This window comes from Sprattus sprattus, assembly GCF_963457725.1.
Source record: "Sprattus sprattus genome assembly, chromosome: 9".
Taxonomy (NCBI): Eukaryota; Metazoa; Chordata; class Actinopteri; order Clupeiformes; family Clupeidae; genus Sprattus; species Sprattus sprattus.
Genome location: NC_137928.1, coordinates 24089676 through 24108361, shown reverse-complemented (window position 1 = coordinate 24108361; position 18686 = coordinate 24089676). Strand labels below are relative to the sequence as shown.

The window sequence follows — 18686 nt, the reverse complement described above, 5'->3', positions numbered from 1 at the left end:
TGCACATCACTATTTAACTTAATAGGATCTTATTCCCATAATCAATTGACTCCATCACATCCAATTTCCTCTCAAAAGTTTGGTGTGCAATACACATTTTTTCTCCTCAATTTTAAGTGTGCACAAAAATTAGCTGTTAGAACACTTATGGATGAACAGTGGAACTCTAATTTGAGCATCTTACGGTTACAGGGGAACTGCCACAGAGAGCTTATTTGCTCACTGGCATGAAGTTTGGCAGTTTTAAGTTTCAAGGGAACATTACAAGAACCATTTCCCCCCAGTACATTTTCCCATCCCCAACCCAATCGTTATCTACTTCTAAAGTAAATAAGCAGCAGCAGCGGGGAAAAAACAATAATAAAAAAAATTGCCCTCCACTCTGTATCGCACACATACAGACCTCCAAGGCTTAGTGCTAAAGGGTGTTGCTCTGCTGCACACAAACAAAAAAATTACACACACAAAATCGTGTGTCCATTAGCCCCAGGGCCTCTGTGTGCCTATACCCACCCACATCCCTCCCCAAATAAAATAAACTCCCCTTCTAACACTGCAGCTCCTTAGCCCGACAGCCAACACTGTAATTATCAGTGCAGTCGGACCCTGAATTCGTCAACATTTAGGCTCACAGTGCCTTTTTTACACCTTGCATTCGAGCAGCACTGTCTTTTTAAAGCCCAATATGATGACTTCTATTCAATTTTAGTGTTCCACAAGTTCAGATCGTTTCTCATTTTTCAGTTTCTCCTTCACCAACTCCTTTCTTTTGCAGAGAGTTCACAACAATCTAAATTCTAATGTGTGTACTCACTTGCAGAAGTCATTTTAGTGCATATGGCAGTACGGAGACCAATGTAACAGCATTATCAATTTACTAACTGCCAATTAAGCTGCCCTGCAGCAAAATACATGTCCACATGATGCAGAAATTCATTTATGTTGTGAAGTCACTTTGACTAGGGTCTGCCGACCTCCCACATCTGCATTTCTAGATGGAGAGCAAGTAAGTTGTGTTCATACAAGGCTTTCATTTTTTCTTAGCAGTCTGAATATCAAGAGTATCTGTCAACACTGGTTTAAGGATGCTTGGGAAGCTTTTTAAATAAAAAAGTGCCAAGATGAACAGGTAAACCAATAACAAAACTGGGAGGAAATCTCTATCTGCATCCTTCTTGTATCACCAAATAAATCTTGAATCAATAAATAAATGTAGTCTAATTTGCTGCTCGTCACCAGCAGAGGAGGAAGGGGTTGGGAACACTTTGGTTTCAGTATATCTATACATTAAAAAAAGAAAATAGTGCTGACAGAACCCCAAGTCTCAGAGATGCCCTATTCATCACCAAGCCTTTAAACACATTTTAAAACGATCCTTAAAAATGAAAGTATTTACAAAAGTTTACAGTGTGCCACATAAGCAGTGAGGATGGCACATCTTGAAGTGAGAGGAGCCACCCATTACGAATGTCACTCCTGGGGCCAAAGAAACATTTTTTTTTTTTTTTTTTACAGATTCCATCAGGAAGGAATCACGGTTGCCAGGAGACAGTCTGTAGAGTATCTGCTCATGTCTCTCAGTCTGCACAACGAAGACCGGGGAGAGGAAAGGTTGAGTCTATAGAAGTACATGCTCCACGACACCGAATGGATTAACAGCCAACAGGAGCCTTTAAGGAAACTCAGGAGCAACATCAGTCCTGCCACAGCTGAGCAGGAGTGGGTAGCACACACACACACACACATCCTTGTCTCTCACTGCAGTGTTGTATCCAATGAAGACAGCATGAACGTGTTGTCATCTCTGGCTTTTTTTTTTCATAAGCCCACTCTATGACGGAGCAAGAAGTTCTCAGCTCGAATCTATTCAAAAACTGAATGAAGAAAAATCGCAAGGAGCATGTTTTTGTTTGGGGTGTTAGAAGTGAGCGCAGTAGGTGGTGGAAACTGGAAGACACCCAAAAGACAATGTACAAGAGGGTGTGGGGCATTATGAGATTACTTCTAAAAGCTGCTTGTTAAGGCACTTGATACAGTTAGTTTAAAAAGGAGAAAATAAAACTGAAAAGGGGTTGCTGTGATTGTAATAACTGATAAGGAATGGGCTGTTGGTTGTCATTTCTTCTCTCATGAAAGGTGCTCGAGTCCCTTTAATCCATACTTCTTTTCTCAGTATAGTGTCCGAGTCTTCTGGTGGATCTTCAGCTCAGCCTCCTGTTCAGAGCATGATTCCCTTTCCCCATGGATCAGGATTTCAGAATTCTTATGAAGCAATCAAAAAAAAAAAAAAAAAACTGGACATGGAAAGGACAAACAACGGTGCAGACAACCAAACAAAACAAACAAGAACAAAAGTCCCCACAGCACGGTGGGGTTGGGGCAACTAAAAGTATGGGACAGATCTGGAGGCAAAGCGGAGAAAAATCAAGTTTAGAAAACATGTAGTAAACATTCAATTCAAATCACCCATGCAAAGAATTTATAGTGATATTAAGGGGGAAATGTCCAAATGTAAAAGTATGGTCCCTCACCTCTCCTTACAGTTTCAGCTCCTCCCCAGTCTCAGTGTGGAACTCTGCCACATAGAGGCTCTTATCGATGCTGCTGGGGATGGGTTTGATCTCTGTTCCCAACTGCTCCTCTATACCCTTCAGGTTGAAGCGATCATCATAGGTGATCAGATTGATGGCTAGACCCAAATGCCCAAAGCGTCCTGGTGTCACACAGATAGACAAAAAGAATTGTGAGGAATTAGAATAATTTTTTCTCACCACATTAAGAAATGGTGTTCACTGGTTCTCTGTTGTATATGAATGCATACCAGATCTGCCAATACGATGAAGGTATGTCTCTCCAAGCTTGGGAAAGTCAAAGTTTATCACCACATTCACAGCTTGAATGTCAATTCCTCTGGTGAAGAGATCTAAAAACATGACCAAACATCCTTAAATGACAACATTTTTCATCACGTAGAAAGATAACAACAGGTAAAAGACTTGTATACTGCAGTGACAGATGGTGGCCAAAGATTCCTATTTCTGGAAAGAAAATTGGCAGGACTCACCAGTGCAGACTAGATTCCGGCAGAGACCGTTTCTGAAGTCATGGAATACACGGTTACGGTGTTCCTGCCAGGCATAGAACAGAATAATCATGCATCCACATCTCCAAAGACAAACTATCCACAAAATGGCATGAGGAATGTAAAATATTAATTTGAATTGAACTCTGGAGTCTGTGGCTAGATTTAGGCACTGACGAGTCGGACATGCACTGATATTTCTGAAATGTAAGCAACTTTAAACCATAGTCCCGGAATGACAATGAATTTCATTTTGTATATTGAGCACATGTTCAGGTGCAATAATATGCAAGTATTATGGATGGCATATTTGAATTTTCATAATATGTAGTGATTCAGAAAAAAAAATACAAACATATACCAAACCTATTGGTTTCTTTAAAGGGAAAGCCCAATAGATCTTTTTGGGCCCAAATGTTTACTATGGACAATTAATGATCAAAAATACTATGAAGCAAGCTCATAAATGTTATTATGAGGGTCTGACAACATAGAAAGGATCCCTACAGAGACTGTTTCTATATAGTCAAGTGGTTAAATTCTACCTTTTCTTCCTGCTCTTTATTTAAAAATATATAGCCTTTAAAGAATCGTGAACTGGACCTTTAAAATAGGTCCTTAAAAATGATCAGTAATTATCAATATTGACAGACAGATGAGTGAATATACAGTTGAATCAAGGGGGATGTACTTCAAAATTGACAGAGCAATGCATCACATATACTTTGCACATTATGACTCATGGCTATATAGTTATTCTTTGTAGCTAGCAGAAAAGAAGCGTACGATGCAAGATCGTATCCACCAACCTGTCTCATCTTCGCGTGAATGTAGAAACAGGAGTAGCCAAGTTGAGAGATTTTCTTAGCCAGGAGCTCAACTCTCTGGGATGAGTTGCAGAAGATTATTGATTGATTAATTTGGAGCTAAGAGGGGGAAAGGGGAGAGAAGCTGGATGAGCAACGGAGGTCTCAAAACACTACATGTGCAAAATGGAATACTGAATTCATCAACTCTACACACTTAAAAAGAGAAATAATAAAAAAGCATGAAGAATAAAGTGCTCACCCGAGAGAACAGAGTATTAAGACAGTGCACTTTCTGCCTTTCTGTGACGTAGGCATAATACTGGGTCACGCCCTTCAGAGTCAGCTCCTCCATGAGGTTAATCTCGTAAGGCTTCTGCAGTTGGGCATTCTAGAAAGAAACACACTGCATTAGTCCAGCATGCACACCATTATCGGCTCGTTTAGACTTAAGCATCAAATCCAAGTGACATTCTTTTTGTCCCTTAAAGAACTTACCATGAACTTCTGCACACTGAGAGGAAAAGTAGCAGAATACAACAAGATTTGCCTCTGCTTACACATGAAGCTCAAAGTCTCCTCCATCATCGGCAAAAAGTCCTGGGACAGGAGTTTGTCAGCCTGCTCAAAGCATTAGAGCGAAAAGAAAGATTAAATGCAACTCTTCAAACAGCTTTCATAACAGATTTGTATTTTTATTTTATAACATCCAACTTGCCTCATCCAACACGATCATCTGCACTTGGCTGACCTTTGCCACTCCTTTTTTAATGAGGTCTAAGATCCTTCCTGGTGTGGCAATGACCACATGTACTATAAAAGGAAAAGATAACAAGTCAAAATACATCTGAGGTGGGCAGTAGAAAGTAGTGTTACACATCATTAGAGCTACTTCATTATGTACCCGTCTCATCAAGTCGCATGATGTCATCGCGAAGGTTAGTGCCACCAGTAGTTGCCATGACTTTAACTCCACCCATGTGTTTGCTGACCTGGATGCTGATCTGACTCACCTGCAGGGCCAGCTCTCGAGTAGGAACGATGACCAATGCTGCAGAAAAAACAAATTTAAATTGTGGGGAGTAACATTTCCCATCCTCACTTGTTCTATATTGAAAATAGCCACTCTGAACCCATGGCACAATGTCAAATATTTAATAATACATATCAATATCAGGGTCATCTCAGCACACATCCAAAACGTCACCTTGTATGCAGTCCTTCTTTAGGTCAATGCGTTCAAGTAAGGGGATGAGGTAGGCTCCGCTCTTCCCAGTGCCGTTCTTTGCTCTGGCCAGGATGTCCCTCCCTGACAGAGCAATAGGAATGCTCTCCTCCTGTTGGGGCAGACGACAGCGCTCTTAAACATACTTTCAAACGGACTACCATTTTGACAGGGGAGTGAGCACAAGATCTTTTATCCTATTACAGCATTACATGTAAGGTTGAGCATAATGGGCTCATTCACTTCAAATGATCACAAGTATGCTACCAAGACTGCCAGTCAGTGAAGCCTGAGATATAGACTGATCACTAAAATAAGTCACATGGCTCAAAACTACAGGTTGCAGGAATTTCCCCAGTAAATGAAGGTGGCACAGGTAAAATGTTCTCATACATAATCATCTTCAACATAACCATTAACAATACAGTAGTTTAAGGTTAGCTGCCTAAATGTGGCTCATACAATTTTGGATTTGGAGAAACTACAAACTGTTAAGATGTTTCCTTAAGCTAAAGATAGCTAGGTTACTAACTTCCAGGCGAAAAAAGTTATAGTCAGTCATTTCTCTCAACAGACGTAATTGGTGTAGCACAAGCAAATCGGTGCACAACATATAAATAATCATGCACAATAGAGAAAATGAGGTTCATGATCAAAAATATAAAATTTTTGTTTCATGCACTTCAAGAAAGATCTTTCAATAGGTCATTCTGACCGAAACAGAATCCAATGGTTAAAAGATAAATTATGACTGTGTGCTACAGCCATAAACCTGTACCTGAATAGGGGAAGGTTTCTCCCAGCCCATCTCAAAGATCCCCATAAGCAGTTCCCGCTTCAAGCAGTAATCTTCAAATTCATTCCCCTTGGTTGCAGTCACATCCTGGAGAGAAAAAAACGTAATATTAGGGCTCCACTCCACTCTAACTCATCTACAATTTTTCCTTGATTTAATTGGATTCAATTTAGGTCATGTCCCCACCGAAGTCCTCATTCTCGTGTCTTTTGGAGGGAGCTGTAGGCTTTTCTTCCAGTCATCTCCAGGTCTGATGGCAGAAGGGAAAAGTCCATAACCAAAGGCATTATTAAAACACATTTACAACACAGAGCTTCATGTTGTTTTCATTCAAAGATATTAAGGTAGAATAGGAAATCAACACCGGCTTATAAAACCATGTCCCCCATTCAACATAAAAACACCCCAGTGGTTTGACATGGAGGAAGGCTTAGAGTTTGACAAAGACGAAGGCTTACTTGATGACTGTGTTTGTTGGTGCTGGCTGGGAACTGCCATTGTTGATTGTGCTAGAGGCCTTCACTTGGCTTGCTGGTTGTTGAGGACTCACTCCACCTGGGCCAGCTGCTGGTTTCCCTGAGCCCCGAAGCTGGCCATTCTGGTTGGACAAGCCCAGAATCACTTGACTCTCTGTTCTAGCAGTAGTCATCGTTCCTTTTCAAAATGGCAAACTCAATCCGACAGAAGTAATAAAAAGGACTACGCTTCTATTTCCGAGAGTTCGCAAGGATGTGCAATTTGCCCTTGCAAGTTTAGAAGAAAAATTGGATGAAAAAAAAAGAAAAAAACGTTATAGATTCTCAGGTTCTTTGTTCTTCTCCCATCAATGTTTTCTTTGAAGATTCAAAATATTCATTCAGTAAAAGGAGTCAGTGATGCTGTAAGCACAAATAAGAATGGCCAAGTCCACCTTTTCAAAGGTATAGACCCATGACAAAAGAGGCTAGGACACCAAAGTATCAGTTATTTTAGTGTTTCCATATTCACTCTTCCTATTCCAAGTTTTAAAGTTGAACGGTATCCAAAGACATCAACCTAAGAAGAAAGAAGGAAACACATTTAGTACCACATACTAAGTGTACTGCAATTGCTGATTAACTACAGGGGTGCAAACTCATCAGGGATGAAAAAGGTGACAACGATGCGAACCCCCTGGGAGGGTCCGGGGCATGCTCCCCGAGTCCCCGGGGAATATATTTTATTTACGTATAAGAACATTTTGCACATTTTAAAGTTCAATGCATCAATCTGGTGCACTTTGACAGCTTAATTAAGAGGCTAGATCTATGAAGAACTTTGTGCTGTTGTAAACTATTTTGTGCTCTGGTAGCAGTTTAATCATAAACATTCCTGAGTTGAATGTTGCACGGGCACAGGCCAACCCAACCACATTACATACATACGTGCAGTCAGGAGAGGCAGAGCCTCATGAAAAGTGAAAAGTTAAAAACAAATAGTTGAACAGTTAAAACAAATAATGATAAGATAAAATAAATATTGAAATGATCTACTGATCTCTGATTTAAATGTAATTTTTGTATGATTCTAATCATTTTTATAATGAAATCGCTGAATTTGATTATGTCCTGTGGCATCCCTCACACACTGGGTTGATCGGATGCCTTTTGCTTTCTCATTGTTTGTCATCACTGAAATATTTGTAGACACTTTTATTATATTTCGTTTGTATCCATTTTCAAGGTAATGTATTTCACGTATGTGTAGAAGCTATTTAATCTTGCTGATCTGTCAGAAAAAACACAAAGGGGAGGCGAATTTATCCTCTGCCTCAATGAAGGTGGCGTGCGAGAAAAAGTGAGCAGGAAAATGGACTACCAATACAGTGAAGCGATAAACAGCTAATCGGACCAAACTCTGACGACCGTGTCTTTTATGCAAATGTACATTTTTCGGTATTTTTTAATGCTTAGATTTTTCCAAAGTTAGAGAGAAACCGAAAATGTACTATCCGGTAACACCGTTATTGTAACCAGCAAAAATGGTTGATGTGATTTGCAAGGCGTCTGTCAGCCAACTGTCTGAGCTCGTTAGCCTACGTTAGATAGCATAACGCTCCAGCAGCTTTCCCAACGTCACACGTTACCGTAAATGCCTTAAAAAGCGTGCCTGTAAAGATGACATGGGATGGCCAAACGAACAAGGTTGAAAAAATATTCAGAACAGCTTGCGTTCGCAGATTACTTGGAGGACCCTTTTTAGGGGGCACTCTCCCTGTGCCATGGTGCCCCTGTTCCTAGATACACTGAACTGATTAATTCGGTTCTGTCGTGCGTGCGCTACACAGATGCTAATGCGGTTTGGAGCACGTCTGTCTCGTGTGCGCGGTCTTGCTCGCTTGCTCTTGCAAGCGAGAGATTTTAAGTAATTTGCGGGCATCAGGGAGTCGTTATCAATATGTGGAAGACTCCCGGACCTTCCGGGATACTTGGGATGTCTGCACTGCAATTTGCACTGTTCATACAGTGCTTATATTAAATGTTAGGACATCATGATGGCTCGGTCTAGGAATCATGACTATAAATGTTAAACATAATTGTTTATGATACAAATATTCTCCTATTTATTATTTTATAATTATTTAAATCCAAGGATGTCTGTAGAAACACGCAATCAACAACGATGTACCTTCCTTGGCTGAAGTAGCTAGCATAGCATCGGCCATTGAAAATGAATAGTGTAGCTAGCATAGCATTGTTGAGAGTTGTAATCTGTCATTCTCTCCAGGTTCTCTCAGGCGTTAATAGTGAGAATACAGCCTAATTGGTTTATGCTATGCGGGCTTTGGCCAATGACAAGCTGTCATTGTTCTGACTGAGATAAAAATGCAACAGGCCAGCGAGTGTTTTGTGTTTAAAACCGATACGGGACTTCACGCATCGATGTAGTCGTATCTTACACGATAAGAACGGATATCGATACGTATCGGTTTATTTTTTTACACCCCTAGTGGACAGAATTGAAAACTCTGTGATTAAGATGGACATCACGGTACAACGCGATCTTGTTTAGAATTTGAGATTTTGTGAGTGAGTGACAGGCACATCGAAGATGTCAGAGACAACTAGCTAAAGCTAATTAAATATTCCTGTTCACATTCCAAATGTGCCGTAACTTTCCATGTTAAACCCAAGCCCATGTGTTTAGAAATCCTTTGCTGAAACATTGCTTTATTGTTATGGACATACTGTTGATGTTGAATGGAAAGGTTTAGATAACACTGGAGAATTGCACTCACTGAATTAATCTCAACCATTGACCAAGACATTTTTGAAGAAAGTTTGCATCTTAATGGCCAGTTAGAAAATGCCTAAAACAAACTCAAGCAAAATGTTAAAGGTAATAGATAAATAGGAGCCATTGAGTAATTTTGTGATTCATAATCCAAATAGTCGATTATTTGTTTCAATAATTGATAGATTATTCGACTATCAAAATAGTTGTTAGTTGCAGCCCTATTTGACAAATTGCAAAAATCTTACACTGAGAGAAGCTGTGCAGCAATTCAACCGTGATAGTGTTCATTTTGACAGCTATTTTAGATTTAGTCTTAAGACAAAAATGCATATTAGTTTTAGACACATTTAGTCATTTGTATCCTCCTTAGTTTTAGTCTAGTTTTCGTAGAGGAAAACTCAGAACATTTGTGTCTAGTTTGAGTCGAAGAAGTCTTATTACATTTTAGTCTAATTTTAGTCACATTTCAAAGTCCATCTTATAGCCACATTAAACTCCTTTCCTTTAATTCTCAGGCCTAGGGAGCCCTGTGTTGTTTCTACAACTGCATAATAGTCAAACTTGCAGTACTTAAATTGTGGATGCAATTAGTCTCTAAGATACTGATCTCCTGGTTCAGGGGTGCCGAACCTGCGGCTCTTTGCCGGCTGACGTGTGGCTCGGCTCCAGCTCGAGGGCTCACTGACTTTTCTCTTGGTGCACAGAATTTTCATATTGAAAAATATACAGCTAAAATGCATATTTTGCACGCAATATATTTGGAAATACAGACAAAAAGCTGTCCCGATTTGAATGGGGTATTTATTCATGTAGCCTATATTTTGTCATACTTTGAAACGTCAGTCAAAGAAACAGACTCGGCTTTTTTGGAAAGTACTACTCTGAAACGGTCTCGTTGGCATCGTATCAGGGGTCATGGAATATTGCTCGAGCAAAAAAATCATATAGTTAGGGAGAGTTTGAAAATTGAACAGATGATATCTGACTAACTATAATTAGCACCTATCTCAGCAGATGTCTTCAATATGTTTATTTTTGGGCCATATTTTAAATCTACATTTGTTAATTTCTCTTCCTAAAACTCACTAAAGGACACTATTTAAAAGGTTATTTTCAAAAAAAGGGAGGCAACTGCTGTGATTAAGCTCTTCTCCAGGCACAGGTTGTTTCTCTGCTTTGTTTTGATCACAGTCATTGCAGAGAAGGAGGCCTCACATAAATATGTGGAGGCAAAGGGTACTAACTGCTCCTAAGCTTTCTCTCCCAGGTCAGGGTGCTCCTGCTTCACACACATCCAAAACAAAATCTCAGCAGATGTCCTCAATATGTTTATTTTAGTGCCATATTTTAAATCTAAATGTGTTAATGTCTCTTCCTAAAACCCACTAGAGGACACCATTTAAAAGGTTATTTTCAAATGGTCTGGGGGAAGCATGCCCCCAGACCCCCCTAGTTGTGCTGGGTCGCAGGAAAAATTATAGGTTTTATGTAGGGGGTGATCCACCCCAAAAGCGGGAACCTAGATTCCTTGTGGCTCCTCGAATGTTGTTGGGTTTTGTTGCGGCTCGTTAAGCTGGACTGGTTAGCCACCCCTGTCCTAGTGCATGCAGCTGAATTCAAACTAATTCAATGTAAATAATAATTTTAAGGCAATACTTAACTAACAATATTATCATTAAAATATAAGAGAATATCAAGTCTAGATTTTGAATATTCAAGGGATACCACAATTCATGCCTACCTGGCCTTAGAGGTTAAATCAATCACATATCCTCCATATGAATTGCTGTGTAATCTGATAACCAACAGATTTAGCTAGATGGATAGTTTTGACAGTGGTGCCAATGATAATAACAATTGCCCAAATAGACAAGGATATGTTAAACAATGACATTCATTTTTTTCTTGATTAACCCTCTATACCCCAACGGAATTCTAGAACACTGCAGCAAAATCCCACGAAAAACAGAGAATTCCTTCATTTTTTGTTATTCTGTAAACAAACAGTTACAGTTAGAAAACAAAAGAAAAATTACAATTACAAGTTTGTTTTGTTTGAAAGGGCATAAATTCTTTGTTAATATGATATCAAATATGTATTAGTGACTTCTACAAATATTAAAATACAAATCATTACACACACCCTAAAGTTCAAATTCATAAGTTTTGAACCGTACAGCAGATGTAGTTATTATATTTAATATATTCTTAATGTTTTTTATTAGTATTTGTTATATATTTTGTAAATAAATGAATAAATATTAAAATTAATATTAAAATATTAACACTACTTAACCATACAGATTACCAACATTTTTGCTAATTTGGTGGAAAACACCTAACTCTATGCCTCTTCAAAAGCATCCTGGTGCAATACATTTGTGGAGGAGGTGAAGGTGTTTGTGAAGATAAACATCCACCTGGGTATCCATCATATAGCCTCTTTTCTTGACTACTGTTCATCTGATCCAGCCTTACAAGTGTCCTATGTGGCAGACACCAATGCCATGAAATAAGTATGAGGAGTTATTCAGATACCTACCCTGTTCAAACCCAGGGATAGCAGACTCTGGTAACAAGCTTCCGAAAGTGAGACCATTACAGTTTTTTCCAATCATTTTCACACTTGGTTCAATACCATGTACTCTTTCTCAAAACACTTAACACATCCAGCAGTAGACCAACTAAATGGGATACTTTTCCATTGCTTAGATCCAAAATGCAGTCAATGTTCACCACCAGCAAAATGCTGTGCAACTACAGCATTTTTTTTTTCAAGATATTTAGATACTCTGTTCAAAACAGTTAACTTTAGTTTTTTAACCAGACACAATTTCGATCACTGTAGATGGAATGATGCTGTATTTTCAGACAAATTAAATTATACACTTGACATAAGACAGATTTAGTTTTTAGCCTACATAAATGTATATAGTTTACATCTTGATTGGAATTTAGTTTACATCTTTGTTTTGTTTGTTTTGCAGCCTTGCTACCAACTACCGCTGTACAGCATTTGCGTTGAAATGTACATACATGTAAAATATAGATGTACTGTAGGTGTCAATGAAGACATTTTCCCACTATTACTGCTGCTTATGAAAGTCATGGGCCATCAATGAGACAAAGTGACCCAAAAAGGGAACTAAAACAAACATGTCTATCCAAAGTGATTTACACTATCATCTTTCATTGGCCAGGAATTGAACCCAGGTCAGATAGCCTACTTGTTAGCCAACAACACTAACCACTGTACCACTTATCACACCTGGCATTCTTGCCACACAAAACTTGTATGTACAAACCAACGGAAAAGTTTGTTTTTACAGTTTTTTCCAATCATTTTCACTCGTCTCAAATACCATGAACACATTCCCAGAACACTTAACCCATCGAGCATACCAGTACACTATGTGAGGGTAGTAATAGATCTAATGTCAGACTACTATAGACTACAGACTGTAATGTCAGACTACCTATACAAACACCACCACTTGTAAGCTGACAACTTTCCATCTTCAATTCCGTCAGTGAGAAACCTACTATGTCCTACTGAAGCTTCCTTATGCTCATCAGGCCTCTCGCTGTTCCTCTCCCCCCATGTCCTCACTTCTCTTTGCTGCCACAGCACCCTCACTCACTTCTCTACCCTCAGATGAGGTGGAACAACTGACATCCTGACACATAAAAGAAAAAGAAAAAACTATCCTATTATTGTAAGCCATCACAGTGGAAGTCATTATTGTTTCATCCATTTTTATGTCAATTGTTTTATGCCACAACATCAGCTCAATATCCCAGTGTGTACCTACTACATACAGACAAGCTATATCACATCTACTATAGATTTTTGTAGTAGTGATGTCCTATACCTTGGTCCTGATTTCATTGTGATTAGCTTTTCCACAGCATAAAAGCTGTACAAGCTTAAAATTTAACATCATAACATATTACTAGTTGGCTGTCGAATAATCTGCTGAATACCATTTCAATATGAGGTTTTCAATATTCAATGATGACCTTGCTATTGATTGTAGCTACTGTTGTTACCATAAGCTTACAGCTCAAAACAAATGAGGGATTTGAAATACTAGTAGAGATGAAGTTTTTTTTACTATACATGTTATTTATCTTAAACTGATCAGTTTAGTAAGTGATGAGGCTGAGTCAATAGCTGGCTATCAACCAACTCCAGACGAACTCCTCAGACTAACGTTACCTCAGTCAATGTAGAGCTAGCAAGTAAGCTGGCAAACTGGTCATGGAAATTGAGATGACGATACAAATTGTAAGACATTTCTTCTGAAAACCAGAAAACACAGGCGATTACCCACGTCGTTTATTTGTGCAAATAATAGCTCTCACCCACAGACGCGGGTGCTTCCTTCGTAGGTTGCTAAAGTCACGAATTGACCGCCATTTCCACAAGTGAGGTAACGTGAAAATTAGCTTTACTGAACGTCCCTCAAAGACCAATTATTAAATGTTACATATCTCTGCTAATAAAAGTGTCATGGCTTTACAATCTATTCTAACATCACTGATCTAGCTATGACTTTTGTCTATGTATACGATGAGGCTGGTGCTATTTGTAAACCAACACTTCTCAGTTACTGCCATACGAAGACGTTACTGGCGAGTTAGGGCTCAGATACACATACGCGTTTTTGTAAAAACGCGACGCTAGGAAATGCATTGATTCCTATGGTACGGGGCGCTTTGCGTGAAAGCGCGCCGTACCATAGGAATCAATGTATTTCCTAGCGTCGCGTTTTTACAAAAACGCGTATGTGTATCTGAGCCCTTAGCTAGTCAGAAATAAACAGGAGGATACTTATATTTCTATTTGAATACGTTTTTTTATTTCTGACTTCTCAAACAGGATCGTTACTGTCATACAAACGTGATTAGTCGTCGTCATTGGTGCACAAAAATACGGTATCATCCAGTGAGAACAGATGTAGACGTCTCTGATTTCTAGCCTTTATTCCAACAGACACTGTAATCTTCAGGCGATCTGTCAGTAGCAAGGTTAAATTAGCAAATACTTAAAAAAAGCCAATGACAGCATATCCCGTTTCCGGTTTCAAAATAAAAGTAAGAAGTTAATCTATCCATTAGCGGTGTATTTTATCATATATTAATGTTGTAGTATTAACACCGTGTCTTTAAAAGTTACGGCCGTCGACGGCCGCTATGGGATTCTACAAGAAGGCCGTCCACGGCCGCTATGGGATCTAGAGGGTTAATGTCATATAGGCCTGTCCTATAGGCTAGTAGTCCATTCTGCAATGAGTTTACAAGCTAGCTATCGATAGCTAGTATAACTTAGCGAGCTATCGATAGCTAGTATAAATTAGATATGCTACCTTGTAGTTAACTAACGTTAGCTAGCTAAAAGTTTTTGAGATCATTGGCAAGGCAAGGTAGGTTTCAATTGAAAATTACTAGCCAGCTATCCAAGCGGACAACCTATGCAGTCGACTGCCCCTTAAAATTTTGGCTTACATATTCTAATTAGTAGTTAACATAAGCTAAGTAATTATCATTTGACAGTTACTAGCTCATTTACAGTGGTATAAATTGCAGGGCTGTAAGCTTTCAGCTGCCTCTTGTTGTGTTCTTCCCACCTATTTTGATGCCACAAGGTTTCACTCCATTATTGCGGTGCATTGTGTCTTATTTTTTGTCAAGTTATAATTAAAGAGTGTCCAGATATCTATTTGTTTTATTCCAGTACCGAATGCTTGAACTGGAGCCACATAACGTTTGTTAGGGCGTCACTTGCATGTCTGGGTATATCAGGGAGTGGAGGGATACAGGACCGGGCAACATTCAACCAATGATGTTAGGTTCATGCAAGTTAAGAAAAAAAATCTATATTGTGACATATTCAACCACCAAAATTTTCGTCTCGTTTAGTCTACGAAAGTTAAGATAGTTTTTATTTTCAAAGATCGGTTTTCGTCATGTCTTAGTCGCATCCTAGTCATGGGAAAAAGGTTGTAAACGCATATTTTTCGTCATAGCTTTCGTCTACGAAATTAACACTGCTGTGATGGCAGACAACAGCTGAGAGATCATTTTGAAATATCTCGAAACTCAGCCTTATTTCATAGACACCCAAGTTATTATGCAAGTTTAGGACAAAACAAACATTTCGGTAGGGCAAAATGCCTCTGGGCCATTCATTTTAATCATACAAATATCTACATCAATTGGGAAACAAAAACTCCTCTGGGTGATCAAAATGCCACTAAAATTAACATTAAAATCTGAAAAAAAACTGCATGAATAATTGTTTCAGTTGCAGACAGAGGATCATCCATGTTTAACATTGCAGACTCCCTCACTCACTCACTTTTCACAATTAGTGCCAACGTCCTTTGGTGCTTGGGCCCCGCATTTCTAAAACGTAAGTTCAAGTTTATGATACATTTGTCCATCAGGCAAGTCACATGACTTGCAGTAGGACTGTCAAACTCAAATGGTTTCCAGTTAATAATCAGCGAACAGCAGAAAAACACAACTCTATTTTAATGACAAGCAATTTGTTATATTAACTTGTGTTCTTTTCAACGTGCAGCCGTTCCACGTGCAGTACAAAAGCTAATCAAATACATCCCCACCTTCCAAGCGCCTGAACCACTGTATTCGACTGGCTGGAATAATGCCAGGTGGTAGGCTTATAACCATTTTGTTGGTTTCCTCATTTACAGAACCAGGAGTGTGCAAATACACCACAGCTTTTTCCAGCACACACACTGAATGGATATCTAGAGGGACGTATGGAGTCAAGCTAACCAGCTAAAAGCCAATAGATTTGACAGGTAAGCGCAGACAGCAGCAGTGATTAAAAGCCATCTAGCTTGCTATCTGATGTGTGTATGTGTGTCACACACACACACACACACACACACACACACACACTTGACCACGTCCTGCTGTGAGACCTGCTCCTACCCAATTGTGAAGTTTCCTGCCCAGAGCATTAAACTAATTAGTCTAGTGAACAGCCTAAGCGGTTAGTGGAAACGACAGGTATGTTTACCCTTCCTTAACATGCCCATATACACCGTCAAAAAGAATGTGACGATGATACACAGACGTACCTAAAACCAAAACTACGAACAATCACATGCTATCGCTTTAAGCTAGCTGTTGCTGCTCGGTCGCGAAGTCTGCATGTTTCAGTTTGTAATAAACGTCTGATGTCTATCCACAGACAGCAGGGTAGCCAGCATGCTAGCAACTTGTAATCAAAATGGCCTCATGTGATGTCCAACGTTCTGACCGATTTTACTGGATCATCAGGACAAACATCTTTTAGGTGGCCCATGGTTTAATTTTCTGGTTTCGTGTCAATAGTCTTTGCATAGTCAGCCAACTAACGCTTAGTTAATGATCAAGCCATGTAGCTTGTTAAACACCATTACCAAATATTGGCACGTCCTTAGCTAGACGTTAGCCAATCCTTTCTCACATAACGTAAACTGTTTTAACATATAGCCCCACTTTGTTGTGTACGTATTTTTGCTGACAAACTTCATGTGTGGCCAGAAGAAATTGTCAGATGTGAGACCGCTAAAGCTCAAGTCATTTTGAGAGGTTTGTGTCGACCTGACAATGGTTAAACGCCGTTGGTTTAGCCCAAACAACAAGCTGCTGCCTTGCTGACAACTTACGTTGCAAAGTATCGAAAACATACATGACACTCACAGACGCAAAGCTTAATTGTATACCACAGTGGGAATAAACATAAAATCTCCAAACATTGATAAAAAAAAAATATTTGCGAACCAACCTTTCAACCTGTCAGGATAGCTAGCTAATGTTAACGGCTTACATTAACGTTGGTGCTTCTATCTTTAACTTATAACCCCTTATCCTACGTTGCAAAATGTAGCCAATTCATTTTGTTTTACCCATGTTAACTTAATGGCCAAATGTTACAGTTCAGACATTGACCCTATCCTTTTAAGGGATACGTTTGAAGGGAATCGATAGTTAACGTTAGCCGTATATCCTGCGCACTAGCTAGTTAGCCGACAAGCATAGTTGTAAGTTAGCTTTCAAGCTACCTCACCCAGTGTGGTGTAACGTTAAATACTGAGCCAGATACATGACACACGTCGCCAGTTACGTTAAGCGAGTTGACCTGAAGTATTGTCTGCTACGAAATAGTTGACAAGTCCGCTGGTGGGTGCACTCATTATTATGTCACTTGCTGAACAGCCTGTTTGCTAGCGAGTTAGCGCATAAGAAATGACGGTAGCTGGCAACCTTAAGACAGCTAACTATAGAATCAAGGCAGCAACAACGTCATACGGAAAATAGAATGCTAGGTTGAAGGTAAGGACTAATAAATTCGTTTAAGTCTGGTAAGAAGTACTGGCCGATTGAACCTTCGGTGTCGCACTACTTACCACAAAAGTGCAGGATTTAGTATTTTTTTTTTAATGGCTATGCGACTATCTTGCTAGAAACGTCACAGCGTTCGTGCAATGTGTTTTTCAGAACTATGCCGAACTGCAGAAATGGCTACGTCTCTTTAAACCCTCCCACTGAATGTCACCTGACAAGAAGGCTCGCAAACGCTGCAATTTGGGGGCAAGTCATTGCCTATTTTGATAGGGGACACTCTTCATACTCTTAAAGACGCAATACATTTAGAAGTCGTTTTCAGCTGCAAACGAGAACATATGACAACCATATGACGTTTAGGGCCTAAATTACTTAATACAGTTCGTATTCGAGGCTAAATAATCGGCTTTGTAATTTCAGATGCTTTTACTAAGAGCAATTTAAATGTACGCAGGATACAAGCAAATAACCTACCAATGAAAACAAAGTGCAATGAAAATAAGCTACACTGCAACTTATTTCACAGCGCTTAAAGCAATAGGGATTTACCACTTTTTGATATATATTTTCATAGGCAACTTTGATATTATCTTCAAATCCATCTTGTTGTTGGTATAAGGTCACATGAAGGACAAATAAATGCAAATGTCATTCCCACTGGCTGCCCAGGCTATGCACGATGTAGTTAAGACACCTGGGTCTCATCACTAATCAGGCCAGTCATTCAGGTGTCTTATTTGGGTGTCATTCTAGATAGTGACCTGTCATTCAATCAACATATAAAATCCATCTCTAAATCAGCCTTTTACCATGTAAAAAAACATTTCAAAACTAAGAGGTTTCATGTCACAGGCTGATCTTGAAAAACTTGTCCATGCATTCATTTCCAGCAGAATTGACTATTGTAATAGTCTTTTCACTGGACTCCCCAAAAAGCATATTAAAAAGCTCCAGCTAATACAAAATGCGGCTGCTAGAGTTCTTACCAAAACCAGGAGAACAGAACATATAACTGCAATACTGAAATCTCTTCACTGGCTTCCAGTTAGCCACAGAATTGATTTTAAAGTGATGCTTCTTGTTTTTAAGTCCATGCATGGGTTTGGACCTTTATATTTTAAGGACATGCTCCAGCCGTATGTACCTCCCAGACCCCTC

The 18686-nt window shown here is 39.3% G+C and overlaps 1 protein-coding gene across 2 annotated transcripts; it reads right to left on the bottom strand.

The window, feature by feature from the left end:
• Positions 1–545: 545 nt before the first annotated feature.
• Positions 546–17721, bottom strand: ddx6 (DEAD (Asp-Glu-Ala-Asp) box helicase 6). Of its 2 annotated transcripts, none has more exons than XM_080844724.1 (14): positions 17591–17721; positions 6368–6944; positions 6096–6159; positions 5892–5996; positions 5096–5225; positions 4793–4939; positions 4607–4701; positions 4387–4509; positions 4151–4279; positions 3892–4008; positions 3065–3128; positions 2822–2923; positions 2532–2713; positions 546–2402 (listed from the first exon to the last, which is right to left on the bottom strand). In XM_080844724.1, the coding sequence occupies exons 2-13, from the start codon at positions 6556–6558 to the stop codon at positions 2538–2540; spliced, it is 1443 nt and encodes a 480-aa protein (XP_080700850.1). In that variant the 5' UTR covers positions 6559–6944; positions 17591–17721; the 3' UTR covers positions 546–2402; positions 2532–2537. The 2 variants fall into 2 exon arrangements, with proteins under 2 accessions (XP_080700850.1, XP_080700851.1); XM_080844725.1 differs by lacking the exon at positions 17591–17721 and adding an exon at positions 15526–15664.
• Between the last annotated feature and the right edge of the window lie 965 nt (positions 17722–18686).